Genomic DNA, 20,643 nt, shown 5'->3' with positions numbered 1-20,643 from the left:
GGTCCCACCTCCCCCAGAACCGGTTCCAATGTCCCAGGAATTTGAATCTCTCCCTCTTGCACCACTCCTCAAACCACGTATTCATCTGAGCTATCCTGCGATTCCTACTCTGACTAGCACGTGGCACTGGTAGCAATCCTGAGATCACTACTTTTGAGGTCCTACTTTTTAATTTAGCTCCTAGCTCCTTAAATTTGGCGAGTAGGACCTCATCCCGTTTTTTACCTATATCGTTGGTACCTATATGCACCACGACAACTGGCTGTTCATTCTTTCTTTTCAGAATGTCCTGCACCCACTCCGAGACATCCTTGACCCTTGCACCAGGGATCCTACCATCCTGGAGTCTCGGTTGTGGCCGCAGAAACGCCTATCTATTCCCCGTACAGTTGAATCCCCTATCACTATAGCTCTCCCACTCTTTTCACTGCCCTCCTGTGCAGCAGAGCCACCCACAGTGCTATGAACTTGGCGGCTGCTGCTACCCTCCCCTGATGAGTCATCCCCCTCAACAGTACCCAAAGCGGTGTATCTGTTTTGCAGGGGGATGACCGCAGGGGACCCCTGCACTACCTTCCTTCCACTGCTCTTCCTGTTGGTCACCCATTTACTATCTGGCTGTGTACCCTTTACCTGCGGTAAGACCAACTCGCTAAACGTGCTATTCATGTCATTCTCAGCATCGTAGACGCTCCAGAGTGACTCCACCCACAGCTCCAGTGCCGCAATGCGGTCCGTCAGGAGCTGGAGGCGGATGCACTTCGCGCACACGTAGTCCCGGAAGCGTCCCTGACTTCCCACATAGTACAGGAGGAGCATAACGCATTTCCGAGCTCTCCTGCCATGACTTAACCCTTAGATTAACTTAATTTGGCAACAACAATGCTAAATGTTACATACTGATAAAGAAAAGAAAAAGAAAAACTACTTACCAATCACCAGCCAATCACTTGCCCCCTTGGCTGTGACGTCACCTTTCAATTTCTTTCTACTTCTTTTTTGCCTCCCTGCTACAGCTGCACAAGCCACGCCTCTCCGACCTCGGACTTTTATAGGCCGCCTCCTCGACCTCCCGCTCGAAGTCCCGCTGCCTTTCCGACCTCGGACTTTTATAGGCCGCCTCCTCGACCTCCCGCTCGAAGTCCCGCTGCCTTTCCGACCTCGGACTTTTATAGGCCGCCTCCTCAACGTCCCGCTCGGAATCCCGCTGCCTTTCCGACCTCGGACTTTTATAGGCCGCCTCCTCAACGTCCCGCTCGGAATCCCGCTGCCTTTCCGACCTCGGACTTTTATAGGCCGCCTCCTCAACGTCCCGCTCGGAATCCCGCTGCCTTTCCGACCTCGGACTTTTATAGGCCGCCTCCTCAACGTCCCGCTCGGAATCCCGCTGCCTTTCCGACCTCGGACTTTTATAGGCCGCCTCCTCAACCTCCCGCTCGAAGTCCCGCTGCTGTTCCGACCTCGGACTTTTATAGGCTGCCTCCTCGACCTCCCCGCTCGAAGTCCCGCTGCCTTTCAGACCTCGGACTTTTATAGGCCGCCTCCTCAACGTACCCTCTCGAAGTGTCGCATAATGTAGTGGAGCGAACCTTCGGCGATCTCGAATCTGCTGCATGTAATTGGTCACCAAGAGAGGGTGAGGAAGGACAGGCCCCATTGCAAACTCTCTGTTTTCCACCGATTGGTCGCAAACAAGGAATGTCCCGACAAAGAGTGCACAAGATAAAAGTTCACGGGGTTGGGGGTAATATATTAGCATGGTTAGAGGATTGGCTAACGATATGCATAACGACTTGGAGGAAGGGGCCGAGTGTAAGGTAGCCAAGTTTGCTGATGATACAAAGATGGGAGGAAAAGCAATGTGTGAGGAGGACACAAAAAATCTGCAAGTGAGTGGGCAAAAATTTAGCAGATGGAGTATAATGTTGGAAAGTGTGAGGTCATGCACTTGGGCAGAAAAAAATCAAAAAAGAAGTTATTATTTAAATGGAGAGAGATTGCAAAGTGCCGCAGTACAGCGGGACCTGGGGGTACTTGTGCCTGAAACACAAAAGGATAGTATGCAGGTACAGCAAGTGATCAGGAAGGCCAATGGTATAGAAACATAGAAACATAGAAATTTACAGCGCAGAAGGAGGCCATCTCGGCCCATCGTGTCTGCGCCGGCTGCCAAAGAGCCGCACGGCCCTCGGTCAGCAGCCCTAAAGGTTACATACAAACCCATGAACAGTGACTGAAAGGCAAAGAGCACCCAGCCCAACGAGTCCGCCCCACACCACTGCAACACCCCTTATACTAAAAACATCTACACTCCACCCCAATTGGAGCCATGTGATCTCCTGGGAGAGGCAAATACCAGATTAAAAACCCAGGCCAATTTAGGGAGAAAAAAATCTGGGAAAATTCCTCTCCGACCTATCCAGGCGATCAAAACTAGTCCAGGAGATCACCCTGGCCGTATTCAATTCCCTGCAGTACTTACCATTATATCTGCGCCGACCAACAAAAGGTCGAACAGTCTAATCCCAATTACCAGCTCTAGGTCCATAACCCTTCAGGTTATGGCACTTTAAGTGCCCATCCAACCGTCTCTTAAAAGTGGTGAGGGTTTCTGCATACACCACTCTTCCAAGCAGCGAGTTCCAGATCCCCACAACCCTCTGCGTAAAGAAGTTTCCCCCCCTCAAATCCCAACTAAACCTTCCACAAACCACCTTAAAACTATGCCCCCTCATAATAGTCCCCTCCACCAATGGAAATAGACTGTTACTATCCACTATGTCCAGGCTCCTCAATATTTTGTACACCTCAATGAGGTCTCTTCTCAACCTCCTGATCCAATGAGAATAAACCCAGCCTATCCAATCTGTCCTCATAACTAGGATTCTCCATTCCGGACAACATCCTAGTAAATCTCCTCTGCATCCCCTCTAGTGCAATCACAACCTTCCTATAATATGGTGACCAGAACTGCACGCAGTACTCCAGTTGTGGCCTAACCAAAGTATTACACAATTTAAGCATAACCTCCCTGCTCTTATATTCTATGCCTTGGCCAATAAAGGCAAGCATTCCGTATGCCTTCTTAGCCACCTTATCCACCTTGCCTGATACTTTCAGGGATCTGTGGACAAGCACGCCAAGGTCCCTTTATTCATCTACACTATTAAGTGGCCTACCGCTTAATGGGTATACCCTTTCCTTATTAGCCCTCCCAAGTGCATCACCTCATACCTCTCTGAATGAAATTTCATTTGCCACTGCTCTGCCCACCTGACCAGTAGATTGATATCCTCCTGCAACTCATGACTTTCGACTTCATTATCAACCACACGGCCAATTTTAGTGTCGTCTGCAAACTTCTTAATCATACTCCCAATATTCAAATCTAAATCATTGATATATGCCACAAAAAGCAAGGGACCCAGTACTGAGCCCTGCAGAAACCCACTGGAAACATCCTTCCAGTCACAAAAACATCCATCAATCATTACCCTTTGCTTCCTACCTCCAAGCCAATTTTGGATCCAACTTGCCACTTTGCCCTGGATCCCATGGGCTTTAACCTTCATGGCCAGTCTACCATGCGGTCAAAAGCTTTGCTAAAGTCCATATACACTACATCGTACACACTACCCTCATCGACCCTCTTGGTTACCTCCTCAAAAGATTCAATCAGGTTAGTCAAACATGATCTTCCCTTAACAAATCCGTGCTGACTGTCCCTAATTAAACCTTGCCTATCCAAATGCAGATTTATCCTGTCTTTCAGGAATTTTTCTAATAATTTTCCCACCACTGAGGTTAGGCTGACAGGCCTGTAATTACTCGGCCTACCCCTTTTTCCCTTCTTAAACAAGGGTACTACATTAGCAGTCCTCCAATCCTCCAGCACCATGCCCATATCCAAAGCCTTTATTACAAAGGGGATGGAGTATAAAAGCAGTGAAGTCTTGCTACAGCTATATAAGGTATTGGTGTGGCCACACCTGGAATACTGCGTACAGTTTTGGTTTCCATATTTATGAAAGGATATACTTGCTTTGGAGGCAATTCAGAGAAGGTTCACTAGGTTGATTCTGGGGATGAGGGGGTTGACTCATGAGGAAAGGTTGAGAAGGTTGGGTCTCTACTCATTGGAATTCAGAAGAATGAGAGGTGATCTTATCGAAACGCAAAAGATTATGAGGGGGCTTGACAAGGTGGATGCAGAGAGGATGTTTCCACTGATGGGGGAGACTAGAACTAGAGGGCATGATCTTAGAATAAGGAGCCGCCCATTTAAAACAGAGATGAGGAGAAATTTCTTCTCTCAGAGGATTGTTAATCTGTGGAATTCGCTGCCTCAGAGAGCTGTGGAAGCTGGGAAATTGAATAAATTTAAGACAGAAATAGACAGGTTCTTAAATGATAAGGGAATATGGGGTTATGGGGAGCGGGGGGGAGGTGGGGGGGGAAGTGGAGCTAAGTCCATGATCAACCATGATCTTATTTAATGGCGGAGCAGGCTCAAGGGGCCGTATGGCCTACTCTTGCCCCTATTTCTTACGTTCGTATTCAATTCCAATTGGTCGCAGTATGGTAAAGATGTTTATAGAGATGTCCACATCAACTCCAACGACCTGCAGAGTACATCCGAACTCCGCCGAGGTTGAAGCACAGCAGCCTTTTAAAGGACGCGCCATGCGATCTAGAACTTGGCGTCCATAACGCTGTGATTAGTTCCTGTTAGTTCCACTTTTTCTGGGCGTTTTTTTGGGTGAGTGATATTGTAGGTGATATATGTGCGAGGTGGTGAAATTGACGCTGGGCGATCTCATGGCTGCTAGTTTCGGTAAATATGCTCTTTACGCCAAAAAGAGTGGGCGTGCGGTATTATTGAATCTCGGCGTTAAATCAGTGCGGAAAGTAACGCTGGGCGATATTATGGGCGTTGATTTCACCCATTCTGCTGATTCCGCCAAAAAAAGTGGGTGGGCAGTAATATTTTTTCCCGGCGTTAAGCACATGGGGAAAGTAACGCTCGGCGATAAGTTTCCTAAAAATGCCCGTCAGTTTCCATTTTGTGCCAAAATGGGCGATATGTGGGCGTTATACGTCATTTCAGCGGTAAAATGGTCGTTAAGTGGGCGTTAAGCATGCAAAAAAAGTGGAGGTTCTATTCCATAGAAATTTACAGCACGGAAGGAGGCCATTTCAGCCCATCGTATCCGCGCCGGCCGACAAAGAGCTATCCAGCCTAATCCCATTTTCCAGCTCTTGGTCCGTAGCCCTGTAGGTTACGACACTTCAAGTGTACATCCAAGTACTTTTTAAATGTGATGAGGGTTTCTGCCTCTACCACCCTTTCAGGCAGTGAGTTCCAGACACCCACAACCCTCTGGGTGAAAATATTTCCCCTCCAATTAGGTTAAATCAATGCCCCCACGGTTGTTGACATCTCTGCTAAGGGAAATAGGTCTGTCCCATCCCCCTATCTAGGCCCTTCATAATTTTATACACCTCAATAAGGTCTCCCCTCAGCCTCCTCGGTGCCAACAACTCCAGCCTATCCAATCCTTCCTCATCGCTAAAATTCTCCAGTCCAGAAAACATCCTCATAAATCTTCTCTGTACCCTCTCTGGTGCAATCACATCTTTCCTGTAATGTGGTGACCAGAACTGCACGCAGTACTCTAGCTGTGACGTCTGTAAAGCTTCGACTTAATTAGCCACCCCTTAAATCGACTGCCACATTTCAAAGCGGTGCTGAGGTTCCCCACCTGCGAGCAGCAATATCACCGCTCGAAACCCATGCCAAATATATGATTGGACCCGTTTCAGGAACAAGCCGTGGGTTAGTGGCAGTGTCAGATGGGCGAACGGATGTCCAGCCCCTCAACTAAATCTCCACAGACCAAGGATTAAATCTGAGCTTACCCCATCGCTACCTTCTCAAGGCAACCAGGGAATTGACCAACTTTCACCCACATGCCGAGAATAAATCATAATATTGCACTGCCTTTACCATTGGCAAAGCCCGCATCTCTGTACACAAAACAATCACCATGAGACATTCCATTTCAGAGAGAGCCTGGCGTGACAGACATGGAGCTCACCTCATCAACAACTTGCATATACATTAACGTAGTCAAACGTCCCAAGGCACTTCACAGGACCTTAATCTAGGGGACAGTGGGTCTAGTGAGGAGGAGGAACTGAAGGATATCCTTATTAGGCGGGAAATTGTGTTAGGGAAATTGATGGGATTGAAGGCTGATAAATCCCCGGGGCCTGATTGACTCTGGATCAATTCCCATGAACTAGAGGGTAGCTAATGTAACAGCACGTTTTAAAAAAGGAGGGAGAGAGAAAACGGGCAATTATAGACCGGTTAGCTTGACATCAGTCGTGGGGAAAATGTTGGAATCGATCATGAAGGATGAAATAGCAGCGCATTTGGACCAAGTCAGCATGGATTTATGAAAGGGAAATCATGCTTGACGAATCTTCTGGAATTTTTTGAGGATGTAACTAGCAGAGTGGACAAGGGAGAACCAGTGGATGTGGTGTATTTGGACTTTCAGAAGGCTTTTGACAAGGTCCCACACAAGAGATTGTTGTGCAAAATCAAAACACATGGTATTGGGGGTAATATACTGACGTGGATAGGGAACTGGTTGGTAGACAGGAAGCAGAGAGTCGGGATAACCGGGTCCTTTTCAAAATGGCAGGCAGTGACTAGTGGAGTACCGCAGGGCTCAGTGCTGGGACCCAAGCTCTTTACAATATACAGTAACGATTTGGATGAAGGAATAGAGTGTAATATCTCCAATTTTGCAGACGACACTAAACTGGGTGGCGGTGTGAGCTGTGAGGAGGACGCTAAGAGGCTGCAGGGTGACTTGGACAGGTTAGGTGAGTGGGCAAATGCATGGCAGATGCAGTACAATGTGGATAAATGTGAGGTTATCCATTTTGGGGGCAAAAACACGAAGGCAGAATATTATCTGAATGGCGGCAGACTAGGAAAAGGGGAGGTGCAACGAGACTTGGGTATCATGGTTCATCAGTCAATGAAAGTGGGCACGCAGGTACAGCAGGCGGTATAGTAGGCAAATGGTATGTTGGCCTTCATAGCTAGGGGATTTGAATATAGAAGCAGGGAGGTCTTACTGCAGTTGTACAGGGCCTTAGTGAGGCCTCACCTGGAATATTGTGCTCAGTTTTGGTCTCCTAGTCTGAGGAAGGACGTTCTTGCTATTGAGGGAGTGCAGCGAAGGTTCACCAGACTGATTCCAGAGATGGCTGGGCTGTCATATGAGGAGAGACTGGATCAACTAGGCCTTTATTCACTGGAGTTTAGAAGGATGAGAGGGGATCTCATAGAAACATATAAGATTCTGACGGGACGGGTTAGGTTAGATGCAGGAAGAATGTTCCCGATGTTGGGGAAGTCCAGAACCAGGGGACATAATCTTAGGATAAAAGGTAGGCCATTTAGGACTGAGATGAGGAGAAATTTCTTCACTCAGAGAGTTGTTAACCTGTGGACTTCCCTGCCGCAGAGAGTTGTTGATATCAGTTCATTAGATATATTCAAGAGGGAGTTAGATATGGCTCTTACGGTTAAGGGAATCAAGGGGTATGGAGAGAAAGCAGGAAAGGGGTACTGAAGGAATGATCAGCCATGATCATATTGAATGGTGGTGCAGGCTCGAAGGGCCGAATGGCCTACTCCTGCACCTATTTTCTATGTTTCTATGTTTCTGACAAACAATTTGGAGATAGTGGAGCCAGTGACCAAAGCTTGGTCAAAGAGGTAAGTTTTAAGGAGCATGTTAAAGGAGGAGAGAGAGGTAGAGAGGGAGTTCCAGAGCTTGAAGCCCCGACGGCTGAAGGTGCGACCGCTGATGGTGACCTCAGCTCTCGTTGCTGAACCCATGAGGATGATCCACGGTGGACGCTCTATCACTACACGATTTACGAACATCAGATGCTGACTGATTGCTTCAGACTTTCTGTCTCCCAACCTCTGCCTCTCTCCCTCCTGTTTGTGCAGATGCAGCGAGTGCCCCCGGAATGGAAAGGATGTTGGTTTCCTATTCCTCTCTGCAACGCCAGCAGCTGATGTCAATGGATCAAAGTAGCTACAGCACCGACCACTTCAGACAGGGACTCACCCCACCACAGATGCCAGGTGATCACATGCATCCTTACGGTGAGTTCTAGAAGCAAACAGGAAGGGGCAAAACGTAGGCACAAAACTGATACAAGGAAAGCTCCGTGATAAATGCGACTCATTGTAAAAGTGAAAGACACAAACAGAAACCTGTTGGACAATGTAATGTATTTGCTTCATGGGTTCTTTGCTTAAGAATTCATAGCAACACATTGCTATTAAGAACTAGTTGGTTTATTAACAAAGGTTTAACAATCACACTACACATTACCCGTTCATCCACTAGGCTCACAACTGCATGCCTCATCGTGGATGACCTAGACCCAACTGGCTGGGGTTTTATTAAGTCTTGTGAACATCACGTGACTAGCTGAGCCACTCACAACGCAACAGCTCTACAAATACAGTACAGACAACAACTTGAATCTAAATAGCACCTTTACCATAAAATAATATCTCATGGTTCTTCAAAGAGCTGTGAGGAAAGAAAAACATAAGGAGGAGATATTAGGAAGGGGTTGTTCAATAGGCTGGGTTTTAAAGGGGACCACAAAGGAGCAGAGGGAGGTCTGTGAGAGAAGGGTTTAGGGAGAGAATTAAAGTGTAGTGATTAGTCACTCTCTCTGCCTTTACCAGCTGAGCCATCGGGCAAGCTTAGAAAATGCAGCTTTTAGTCTGGGTTCGTACTTCCCTCTGTCCACCTCTCGTCCACTTCCGCCCGCTGTCCACTTTCGCCCTCTGTCCACCTCTTGACATTTTGGGATATTTCACAGCAATGTTGAAGCAGACTAGCCAGCAACAAGAAAGCCCAGACATTTGTTAGGCTACCACAATGCCATTCATAACACAAGAAGGTCCTAGATTCAAATCTGTGCTGAATTAGCTTCTCTCAGTCATGAGTAACGGTGGAGTGCCACAATGGGCTTTAGAATCAATGGGCCATAGAGAGGGGGAACTCAGCTAGTGTTTCCCACCCCTCCTCATGACCATCCAGTGACTCCTTGTGAAAACAAGCTGTGTGGAGTTAGAACATAAGAGCATAAGAAATAGGAGCAGGCCATCTGGCCCCTCGAGCCTGCTCCACCATTCAATAAGATCATGGCTGATCTGATCTTGGCCTCAACTCCATTTCCCTGCCCGCTCCCCACAACCCTTGACTCTCTTATCATTCAGAAATCTGCCTATCTCCACCTTAAATATATTCAATGACCCAGCCTCCACAGCTCCCTGGGACAGAGAAATCCAAAGATTCACGACCCTCTGAGAGAAGAAATTCCTCCTCATTTCCGTTCTAAATGTGCGACCCCTTATTCTGAAACTATGCCCCCTAGTTCACGATTCCACCACAAGGGGAAACATCCTCTCTGCCTCTACCCTGTCAAGCCCCCTCAGAATCTTACACGTTTCAATACGATCACCTCTCATTCTTCTAAACTCCATTGAGTATAGACCCAACCTGCTCAACCTTTCTTATAAGACAAGCCCTTCATCTCAGGAATCAACCTCGTGAACCTTCTCTGAAATGCAGACTTAAGAAGAAGACGTAATTTTGCTCGCTTGTGATGGCTCCCACAGTCCAATAGCCTGCCAACACTCACTCAAAGCTCACACATGACAACTATTGAAAAGGTACTAATAATCTGCCAGTCCCGTAGAGATGAGAATGTGGAACTCGCGACCATATGGAGTGGTTAAGGCAAATAGCTTTAGATGTATTTAAGGGGAAGCTAGATAAGTTCACGAGGGAGAACGAAATATGTGAGACAAAGTAAGGTGGGAGGAGGCTCGTGTGGAGCATAAACACCGGAATAGACCCGCTGGGCTGAATGGCCTGTTTCTGTGATTTAAATATAATGCAATTCTATGTATGAATTAGCATCTTCTGGTCTGGAGAAAGATTTTGCAGGGACCAGGTTGATTCTGTTTTGTAAGATGCCACGTGTCAAGCCATAACACAACAAAACAAAAAGAAAGACAGAACAATTGTATCCTAAGACATTTGTTTATCTTTGTGTGACCTAGATTCCGATGCAGTCTTCCATGACATGGACCATGATGATTCCCTCAACCAGCTGGGAGACTGTATCCTGGCCCCGCCCGAATCCAACCTCCTACCGGCGAGGATGGGAAACCCCATCGACCGGCTGTACTCCATGCAAGACTCCTACTTCACCTCTTGATCTGTGGCGAGCCACCGTGGAACTTTTGGCTACTTTCCAAGTAGTTTCTGTTGTAGTTGCTATTACTTTCTGAAGCCTTTAGATTGTATCATGAACCACTGGAAACCTAACGACATGTAGCAGTTCTACTCTCCTCGAACACAATGTTCCCCTCACCCCCCCCCCCCCCCACACCCCCCTGCCAAACACACGCGCTGAGAATATTGTAGAAAACGTACAACACTTATGGTCCATTTCCTTCACGTCGCAACGTTCACATCCAGATTTGAGTAGATCCTTTCCATGTGTGGAGCCGAAGAGGGAAGTATGTACTACTGAATTGTCTCAATATTCTCAAACATGGTGTTTGTGTACCATTGCCCTGTGTGTTAAATGCTTGAACCTTCCTGATTAGAAGTAGCTCAGGAATAAAACTTCTGCGTAGGACTTCTTGCTTAGGACATCATACATGGGGAGAAATGGTCCCAACACTCATTGCTCCAATTTAATGTCACTGGCATGACATTTCAGGACCACAACATGTGGGTTGCTCAGTAATCTGTGGACACCCATTTTAATATCTAAAGTACGATTAGAAGGAATAAGGGGGTGACACCAGTAACAGCACCGACACCTCCCTCTGTAACCTTTACCTACAATTCACTAAAAATGCCATCCACTTTGGCCATGGAAGTGGACTGCAACCATTGCCAGTGAAGAGACATTTTAAGAAGGGGTCAGGCTGCATCTGAACTATACCCGTGCAACGTGTGGTGCAATTGCATTCGAGGTTCAGGTTCCAGCGACACCCGGCAAGCCCAAACTGAAAATTGCTGCAGCCAGACACTCCGAACCCTGCAAGCACCCATACCCCCTGGCCACTGGATCTTCAGAACAGGCAACCCCCCAAGTTCACATCCTACATGGGCTGACAGTCAGCAACACCTAAAGACAGAATGCCAACCAAGCAACGCTCGCTTTTAGACATCCCTTTAATCAGTGTCTGAATTTACTGTCAGTTGCAGTCTCCCAATGCCTGTAGACAAGAAACTTCATCATAAAGTGGACCACCTGCAACATCATATCATGCTCCAAAATGTATTTGGAGCTGAGCCCAAGCGAATATCACTTCATTGACAGTGGATTAAAACAGTTGCAGCAAACGTCATTAAAAAGTTGCAGGACTTATGAAGGGACTTCTTCATTAATGAACCTGGTGAGTAGGAAAGGATGAGATTCCATTTCTAATTTACGCCAGTTTTATCAACAACTGGCACAAAGGATCAGTCAGTTAGTTTGCCTTTGACAATCACTATTGAGGTGACCTTTGTTATAAGGTAGTAATCAGTGAGAACCAAGAGCTTATCTAACCTTCATCTTCAAGTAGCTGGTCTTCAACAAAAGCGAGGTGGTCTCTGTATTAGCCAGAAAGCCTTCAGTGGAGCTAGATAGTCTTAAATATGAGCTAGGTGGTCTTCCGTATGGACTGCGGATTAGTGATGCATTAGATTGTCTTCAGTATGGAATGTGGAGTATGGAGTAGTGATCTTCAGAGTGAATCAGGTTGTTTTCATTATGACAAATGTTTCATGGTCTTCAGTGTAAATAGATTTCCGTGGGATTGCGGTAGATGGTAACAATCGAGTTGTAGATTTGAAGCTGTTAGACATTAGCAGGGAATGGCTCCTCACCACAGAAGCCCCACCAGCTGGGCGCAGTGCCCCGTTACCACCCGGATGTGATATTTGCTCCCGCCCCCTGCAGCATCGTCGGGCGTCAACAACGGCAGCTGCAGGAGGCGGGAGCCGGCCACTCGGGGAGCGATATTTAAAGGCAGTGGCGGCCAGGTAGGGCAAACTTTATTCCTCGCACCAGTCTGGTGCCTTCTGATTGCTCTTCACCGCTGATTGCTGTGCGATTCCTCAGCCCTCCGCTCTGAGAGTGCTTGGGGCTGTAATGCAAGTCGTGCAGGTCCCGTGGTCCCACAGGGACAGCAATAAGATTGATTCAACTCATCACTAACCCTTCCCTTTAAGTGAGGGAAGGATCCTCTAATGCCGGCAGTGCTGCACTGAACATTGGATTCATAATTACAAGAGTGATCAGCCAATCCAATCACATATCATGAACAACAATTGGTGGAATACAGTGGCCTAGAAATTGGGTTGCGGAGTGTCCGTTTTGTAGGCACTACACGATGTACTAAGGCCCCAAAATGGCAGGCAGGAAGTGCTCACTCACTTCCAGCCTGAAGTGCGCCGCCCGCCATATTGGGTAAGGATGAACAGGAGGTGTCCTTTACCCAGGCCCTTTGCAGGTGCAAGCAAGAGGTCTAACTCAGGGAGCCCAACCCTACAGAATGCCTGTCAACAAAGAAGGCAAGCAACTTACTGAATGTGGAGACGGGAGATGCAAAAGGGATCCCCCTAATCCTACATTAAAGGACCCGATCACCGCTCCGGTTGCCCCCCCCCGACTCATGATCGCAGATCCAGGCCCTCCCTGACCTCTGACCTCTGATCCCTGAACTCCCGACACTACCGCGGACTGCTGTAATACTAACAGCGGCCCGATCTTCCCTCCTTTCCTCCCTTTGCCCCCTTTGCCATTGTGTGGGGGGGGGGGGGGCTGCTGCAGCACTGCGCCAACTCTGACAATCAGGTCCGAGGCCCAATATCAGGCTGCGTCGAACCTTGCCATTCTGGCACAGGTTCTGAATCCCATCCCCCTGCACGCCCAAAGGTGGGCGCTCCTGAATGTCTAGGCCATCGAATCTGCTACCATGTACATGCGTTTATATCATCAGCTTTCTAAAGATATGAAAACCTTCATTCCATTTGTGCTGGATACAGGCTTTGTAAGTCCAGCCTAATGTCACATTGCATATCCATCACCTTCACTATAATTGTATTGGATTTGGGCTGCCACTCATTCCCAGGTCCTGAGCCTGGGACAGATAGGGCAGTGGGATTGGGCCAAAGTTCCTTGGATTAGAAATCTCATTGAAAATATTAACGAACAACTTCATGTCACCAGAAGTGGAAACTGGACTTCTCTTTGAAAAGAAGCAGACTTTTGTTTGTCCAATTGGAACTTTCAGGCAAGGCACAAGTTGGCGACAATCCTTTTGTCCAGCACATGTGTATTGTTAAGTGGTCTTATATCTTTGGTCTTCCCTCACCCCCCAAAACTGGATGGAACCAAAACAACACTTGGAACACACCCTCTAGTCAATCTTTAGGCTCAAGACTAGCCAATAAAATGCATGGTGTGTTTTGTTACCAGAATTTGCCAAAAGCTTTCTATTCCAGACCCTTATTTAAGTTGGATTGTACAAGCTGGTCGAAAGCTGGGTAGCAGTATGGGATTCAGAGCCTATGGGTGCAGTATAAGGTACAGAAAGTGCGACTTATGATTTGCTCTCAGTTTGGTTTAAGTCTGGTATTAGTAACATACACCGCCTGCCCCAGCACTGGCCTTCAAGGTGGCCATCAACAGGTCCAAGCAGCGGGCAGTCGAGGGGGTCGTTCGGCCCGACTGCCTGCCTCGCTTCTGTGGCTACATTCGTGCCCAAGAGTCTCTGGAGATGGAGCACGCGATGTCCACCGACACGCTCGAGGCCTTCCGCGACCAGTGGGCACCGGAGGGAATGGAGTGCATCATCGCAACCAAGAACAAAATTTCTTATGGTTCCTTTAAACTTTTTTTTTGTTAATCTACAGGTTTTATTGGTTGTACCCCTTTAAAAAGGGGCATATGCTTGACTTCTAATTGGAATTTGCCAACATTTAAAAGAATTAGCACTGGCCTCTAGCTACCACTGATGTAATTTCCTGTACCTGAATTGCTTCCTGCGCACTACATATAGAAATATTTCAACGCATGTCTAATCGGGGGTGTAATGTATTTGCTTCGTGGGTTCTTTGCTTAAGAATTCATAGCAAAACATTGCTATTAAGAACTAGTTGGTTTATTAGCAAAGGTTTAACAATCACACTACACATTACCAGTTCATCCATCAGGCTCATAACTACCTGCCTCATCGTGGAGCCTCCGAACCCAACTGGCTGGGGTTTTATTGAGTCTTGTGAACATCACATGGCAACTCAACAGCTCTACAACTATTTTAATGTAAACTTTATTAAAGGGGCCCTAGAACCGACAAATTAACAAATTAAACTTTTGAAAAATCTATGGTCATCAACAGCTCTACAATGCTGTGAGCATACTCACATGTGCATACATTACAGGGGGTTTGTGGTTGGGAGGGATGTTTTAGCAATTGTATTTTAGATTTGCATATAACGTTGTTGAATACAATTTTTGTAACTGTTTATAAAGTGCAAAATGCAACTGTATAAATGAACAATACACACATTACAGAACAGTTAAGGTGCATTTCTGAAAGGTTGTCCCTATTTCACATGAAAATGTTTAGAGTTATCAAGTTACCAGTCATAGATTATGTAAGGCAATGATAGAAAGCAGTTCTCTCCTGCCGTTGGATAATAGGTAAATCCACTGCTTGACGTGGTATTAACAAGCCAAAAATATGCAAGGTTCAACCCTCGACCTGAGTATGCAAAGGCGAGGTTGTGACAATTGACTACGGATGGAAGGACTCAGCCAGGATTCTTTCTCCAGTGAACCCTGGTGGAAAGTGTATGTACATGGATATTGGATGAGGCTTGTCGATGATGTCCCCTCACCCCAGTTGACCTTCAGTGTTGAGTTTCACACAGGAAGAGTGACTTCTTGGCTGCGGTTCTGGAACGTTGTATCCCAACACGATTCAGCATCTCCAGGGGAGGGTGAGGAAAGATTGGTACATTTACAGCATGGGAATAATGTTGTCCTTTGGTTTTAATCAAAAGAAAATCTATCTGTACATCTTAGAATAGAGTCATTACACTAACAAATTAGTTTTATCAACACATCTTTTGAGGACAATGAATAGGCAACAATGACGAGGTATTATGTAACTTACGGTCATTGTGTGTAAAGTTCAGAGGTTAAATATCCAATGTGATGTTCACTTTATGTTATTTCTACACTGGTGTTTTCCTTATTTTACAGACATTTATGAAAATGAAATAGTGTTGATAAAGAGTGTAAAATGAGCCTCTTGTGAAAGCACAAAGTTGAAATGTCACGCAGTCTGGGCACAGACCTGAGGGACAACAGAGCAAAAGGCAGTGAGCAAAGGTTGTGATGCCGTCAGAGATTGGCATCGAAAATGTGGAAGCCATGGATCCCATTTCCCCCCCCTACTCAATGGGTTATTGGGGTCTCCAAGTGTCTCCTGATACTGTCCTACCGATACGAGATAAGCACATGAGGGAGAAAGGAATAGAAGGTTTTGCTGATAAGGTTAGATGAAGTAGGGTGGGAGGAGGCTGGTGTGGGGCATAAGCATGGGCATAGACCAGTTGGGCCCAATGGCCTGTTCCTGCGCAGTAAATGCAATGTAATTCTCAACCGGGAGCCAATGTAGCTCAGCAAGTAACTCCAGGTTGAGGCACATTATCAGGTCTGTTTCTAGCATTAGATGTGACATAACACAAGGCTGTAAATTACTGTTGCCTTTGTTACCTCTAGACTTGATTATTCCAAGACACTCCTGGCCAGCCTCACATCTCCCATCCTCTGTAAACGTAAGCTCATCCAAAACTCTGCTGCCCGTGTCCTAACTCGCACCAAGTCCCGTTCACCCATCACCCCTGTGCTCGCTGACCTACATTGACTCCTGGTTGAGCAACGTGTCGATTTCAAAATGCTCATCCTTGTTTTCAAATCCCTCCATGGCCTCGCCCCTCCCCATCTCTGTAATCTCTTCCAGCCCTACAACCCTCCAAGATTTCTGCACTCCTCCAATTTAGGCCCTTGCACATCCCTAATTTTAATAGCTCCATCATTGACAACTGCCGAGGCCCTAAGCTCTGGAATACCCTCCCTAAACCTCTCTCCTCTCTACCTCTCTTTCCTCCTTTAAAACGCTCCTTAAAACCTACCTCTATGAACAAGTCTTTCCTAATATCTCCTTAGATGGCTTGGTGTCAAATTTTGTTTGGTAACACTCCTGTGAAGCACTTCGGGCGTTTTACTATGCTAAAGGCGCTAAATAAATACAAGTGGGTGTTATTGCTGAGATTAACATACAAGTTAATGCACACGGACAAAATGGTTGTCCGCTATTTGAAGGCAGACACCAATCTGTTTAATTTAAGTACGTGAAAAAGAGGAATTTCATATCAGTGATTTACAGTTCAACTTCTGATATCACAACAGTAGTTTCTGGGCTACAATATGCAGCACGCAGCAACACATCAACCTGTGGGATGGCTTCACCTAAAGTTGCCTCCAAGTGTGATGGGTTAACGCACCAGCATCTCACTTGGGTTTGAGTCGAGCCCAGGTGGATGGGCTGAGAGCAGCCACTTCCTCTGCAGTCTGTCTGCATCATGCACAATGAGTTTGGGCAATCTCGACCCAGTGGGTGCGTAAAACAGACCCCGAACCTGTCATGAGATGTCATTAAACTGGCAATTCCACTCACAGAGGCCATGAGCTAGTGGAAAATGGAGACGTCATAGTAAAGGATGTCCTGTGAGTTTGAGATTGTTGGGGTTGAATTGAGCGAGTGTTATTCTGCATTAATCATGTGATTTAACTGGCGTGGGAGTGCTTTATGCTGATATGGTGGGATAATGTTGCGATTTTGCGACCATATAGTGCATTGCAAGTGTTGGAATTCCCAATATGTACTCGCCGCAGTCCTTTCCCTCATACCCATGACTGCGCTCTTTTAATCCAATTTATGGGTTTCCTCACCCTCCACAAGACCTTGTGCCTTGGGAACCAGGCAACTAAACTGCCTCATGCTATACCAGGCTCGAGATAGATAACAGGAGGCAAATACTTGCCCAACTCTCTGTCTCTCCTTTCGATGGACAGTTATGATCAGAAAATCACCCTGCGCCCAATCATGAGATCTATAGCATAGAGCCAGTTTTAAAGTTAGAGGAATGTCCCTTGGGGAAAAAAGGTGCCATTCTCTAACTCTTGCATCAGAATCATTTTTCCTTCCTTTTTCCCAATCTCCTGAAGGCCTGAGTAGCTCAGATCACGCCCCCTGAGATCAAGGGTGTGCATTCACCTGCCAAGTATAGAGGTAATGTGTAGCTAGCCCATGGATTGAATAGAAAACCCTTGTCACTGTGCTTAGGCTATGACCTTGTGACCTTGTGAGATCTTCCTTAATTTCCGACAGCGACAGAAAAAACCCTTCACTAGACCGTGGCTCAAGCAATAAATTCGTAAACAGATCTATTGAGTAGTAATCAGAGACACAACATACATTTACTGGAATTACAGGCTTAACTATCACTGCTTGGAAGGTAGAAAATAACAAACATAGAAACATAGAAAATAGGTGCAGGAGTAGGCCATTCAGCCCTTCTAGCCTGCACCGCCATTCAATGAGTTCATGGCTGAACATGCAACTTCAGTACCCACTTCCTGCTTTCTCGCCATACCCCTTGATCCCCCTAGTAGTAAGGACTTCATCGAACTCTCTTTTGAATATATTTAGTAAATTGGCCTCAACTACTTTCTGTGGTAGAGAATTCCACAGGTTCACCACTCTCTGGGTGAAGAAGTTTCTCCTCATCTCGTTTCTAAATGGCTTACCCCTTATCCTTAGACTGTGACCCCTGGTTCTGGACTTCCCCAACATTGGGAACATTCTTCCTGCATCTAACCTGTCTAAACCCGTCAGAATTTTAAACGTTTCTATGAGGTCCCCCCTCATTCTTCTGAACTCTGAACTCCAGTGAATACAAGCCCAGTTGATCCAGTCTTTCTTGATAGGTCAGTCCCACCATCTCGGGAATCAGTCTGGTGAATCTTCGTTGCACCCCCTCAATAGCAAGAATGTCCTTCCTCAAGTTAGGAGACCAAAACTGTACACATTACTCCAGATGTGGCCTCACCAAGGCCCTGTACAACTGTAGCAACACCTCCCTGCCCCTGTACTCAAATCCCCTCGCTATGAAGGCCAACATGCCATTTGCTTTCTTAACCGCCTGCTGTACCTGCATGCCAACCTTCAATGACTGATGTACCATGACACCCAGGTCTTGTTGCACCTCCCCTTTTCCTAATCTGTCACCATTCAGATAATAGTCTGTCTCTCTGTTTTTACCACCAAAGTGGATAACCTCACATTTATCCACATTATACTTCATCTGTCATGCATTTGCCCACTCACCTAACTTATCCAAGTCACTCTGCAGCCTCATAGCATCCTCCTCGCAGCTCACAATGCCACCCAACTTAGTGTCATCCGCAAATTTGGAGATACTACATTTAAACATACTCTGAACTTCAATGTAACGGTCCATAACTTTTAGCCTTTTTGTGGTTTTCGGCGCTGACTGCCCAGTAGAGATGCCAACTTTGATTGGCTATAGCCCTAGAGGTTTTGTCATGTGACCTCTTGCCTCCAACTGCCTTGTCCAGTCACACAGCCTTTCTTCTCCATCTTTAATATTTTTATAACTAATAAATAAAAGTATTCAAAGACATTGACTAAAACATACCATTTTTTCAATGCCTGTATGATTTTTCTCCAGGGTTGTTCCCAGCAGTGTCCAGGAGATTAATCTTCAATTTCTGGAGACTCCACGCCGACTTGGCAACCATACTGTCCTCCACATCAGAACATAAGAATTACGACCAGGAGTGGGCCATCCATACGGCCCCTCGAGCCTGCTCCGCTATTCAATAAGATCATGGCTGATCTTCTACCTCAACTCCACTTTCCTGCACTGTCCCCATATCCTTTGACTCCCCGAGAGTCCAAAAATCTATTGATCACAGCCTTGAATGAGTATCCACAGCACTTTGGGGCAAAGATTCACAACCCTCTGAGTGAAGAAATTCCTCCTCATCTCAGTCTTAAAAGGCTTATCCTGAGACTATGCCACTTAGTTCTAGAATCTCCAGCCAGGAGAAACAACCTCTCAGCATCTCCCCTGTCAATCCCTTCAGAATCTTATATGTTCAATGAGATCATCTCCCATTCTTCTAAACTCCAGAATGTAGGCCCAATCTACTCAATCTCTCATAGGACAACCCTCTCATCCCAGGAATCAATCTAATAAACCTTCATTGCACCGCCTCTAAGGCAAATAAATCCTTCCTTAAATAAGGAGACCAATCGTGGACAGTACTCCAGGTGTGGCCTCAGCAAAGCCCTGTATCAAGACTTTCTTGCTCTTGTACTCCAAACTTTTAGAAATAAAGGCAAACGTGCTATTTGCCTTCCTAATTGCTTGCTGTACCTGCATGTTAATTCTCTGGGGCCGAAATTGCCACCCGCCCAAAACGGGGCACACACACCATGTTTCTACTGTTTTTACCGCCGTAGTGGTTGAGGTCTCCTCTTGAGCGATATTCCGCACTTTGGCTTTTCTTTTCAGGCGTACTGGAAGTCGCTCATAATGGGGTGGATATATGGCAGTGAGTACACTAGAGGGGCGGTGAATACACCAGGGGGCGGTGAGTACACTAGAGGCTGTGAGTACACTAGAGGCTGTGAGTACAATAGAAGGGCGGTGAGTACACTAGGAGGGCAGTGAGTACACTAGAAGGGCGGTGAGTACACGAGAGGGGCGGTGAGTACAATAGAAGGGCGGTGAGTACACTAGGAGGGCAGTGAGTACACTAGGAGGGCGGTGAGTACACTAGAAGGGCGGTGAGTACACGAGAGGGACGGTGAGTACACAATGGAAGCAGTGAGTATGTGAGAGGGGCGGTGAGTACACGAGAGGGGAGGTGAGTACACGAGAGGGGCGGTGAGTACACCAGGGGGCGGTGAGTACACTAGAGAGGCGGTGAGTACACTAGAAGGGCGATGAGTACACGAGAGGGCCGGTAAGTACACTAGAGGGGCGGTGAGTACAATAGAGAGGCAGTGAGTACACCAGGGGGCGGTGAGTACAATAGAAGGGCGGTGAGTACACCAGGGGGCGGTGAGTACACCAGGGGGCGGTGAGTACACGATAGGGGCGGTGAGTACACTAGAGGGGCGGTGAGTACACGAGAGGGGCGGTGAGTACACGAGAGGGGCGGTGAGTACAGGAGAGGGGCGGTGAGTACAATAGAAGGGCGGTGAGTACAATAGAAGGGCGGTGAGTACACGAGAGGGACAGTGAGTACACTATGGAAGCGGTGAGTACACGAGAGGGGCGGTGAGTACACCAGGGGGCGGTGAGTACACCAGGGGGCGGTGAGTACACTAGAGAGGCGGTGAGTACACTA

General features: G+C 46.9%; 1 protein-coding gene across 1 annotated transcript in view; it reads left to right on the top strand.

Moving 5' to 3' along the window:
- lmx1al (LIM homeobox transcription factor 1, alpha-like) overlaps positions 1-11,508 on the top strand; it is a 345,874-nt gene extending 334,366 nt beyond the window's left edge. The window contains exons 7-8 of the mRNA XM_070867079.1: positions 8,042-8,200; positions 10,184-11,508. Coding sequence (XP_070723180.1) covers positions 8,042-8,200; positions 10,184-10,341 — 317 coding nt within the window. The 3' untranslated portion in view covers positions 10,342-11,508. The remainder of the gene's footprint in view (positions 1-8,041; positions 8,201-10,183) is intronic.
- Positions 11,509-20,643: the final 9,135 nt, after the last annotated feature.

The sequence above is a fragment of the Pristiophorus japonicus genome, chromosome 24 (genome assembly GCF_044704955.1).
Source record: "Pristiophorus japonicus isolate sPriJap1 chromosome 24, sPriJap1.hap1, whole genome shotgun sequence".
In the NCBI taxonomy this organism is placed as follows: Eukaryota; Metazoa; Chordata; class Chondrichthyes; family Pristiophoridae; genus Pristiophorus; species Pristiophorus japonicus.
Note: the sequence above shows the minus strand (reverse complement) of the source record. Positions and strands in the feature narration are given on the sequence as shown.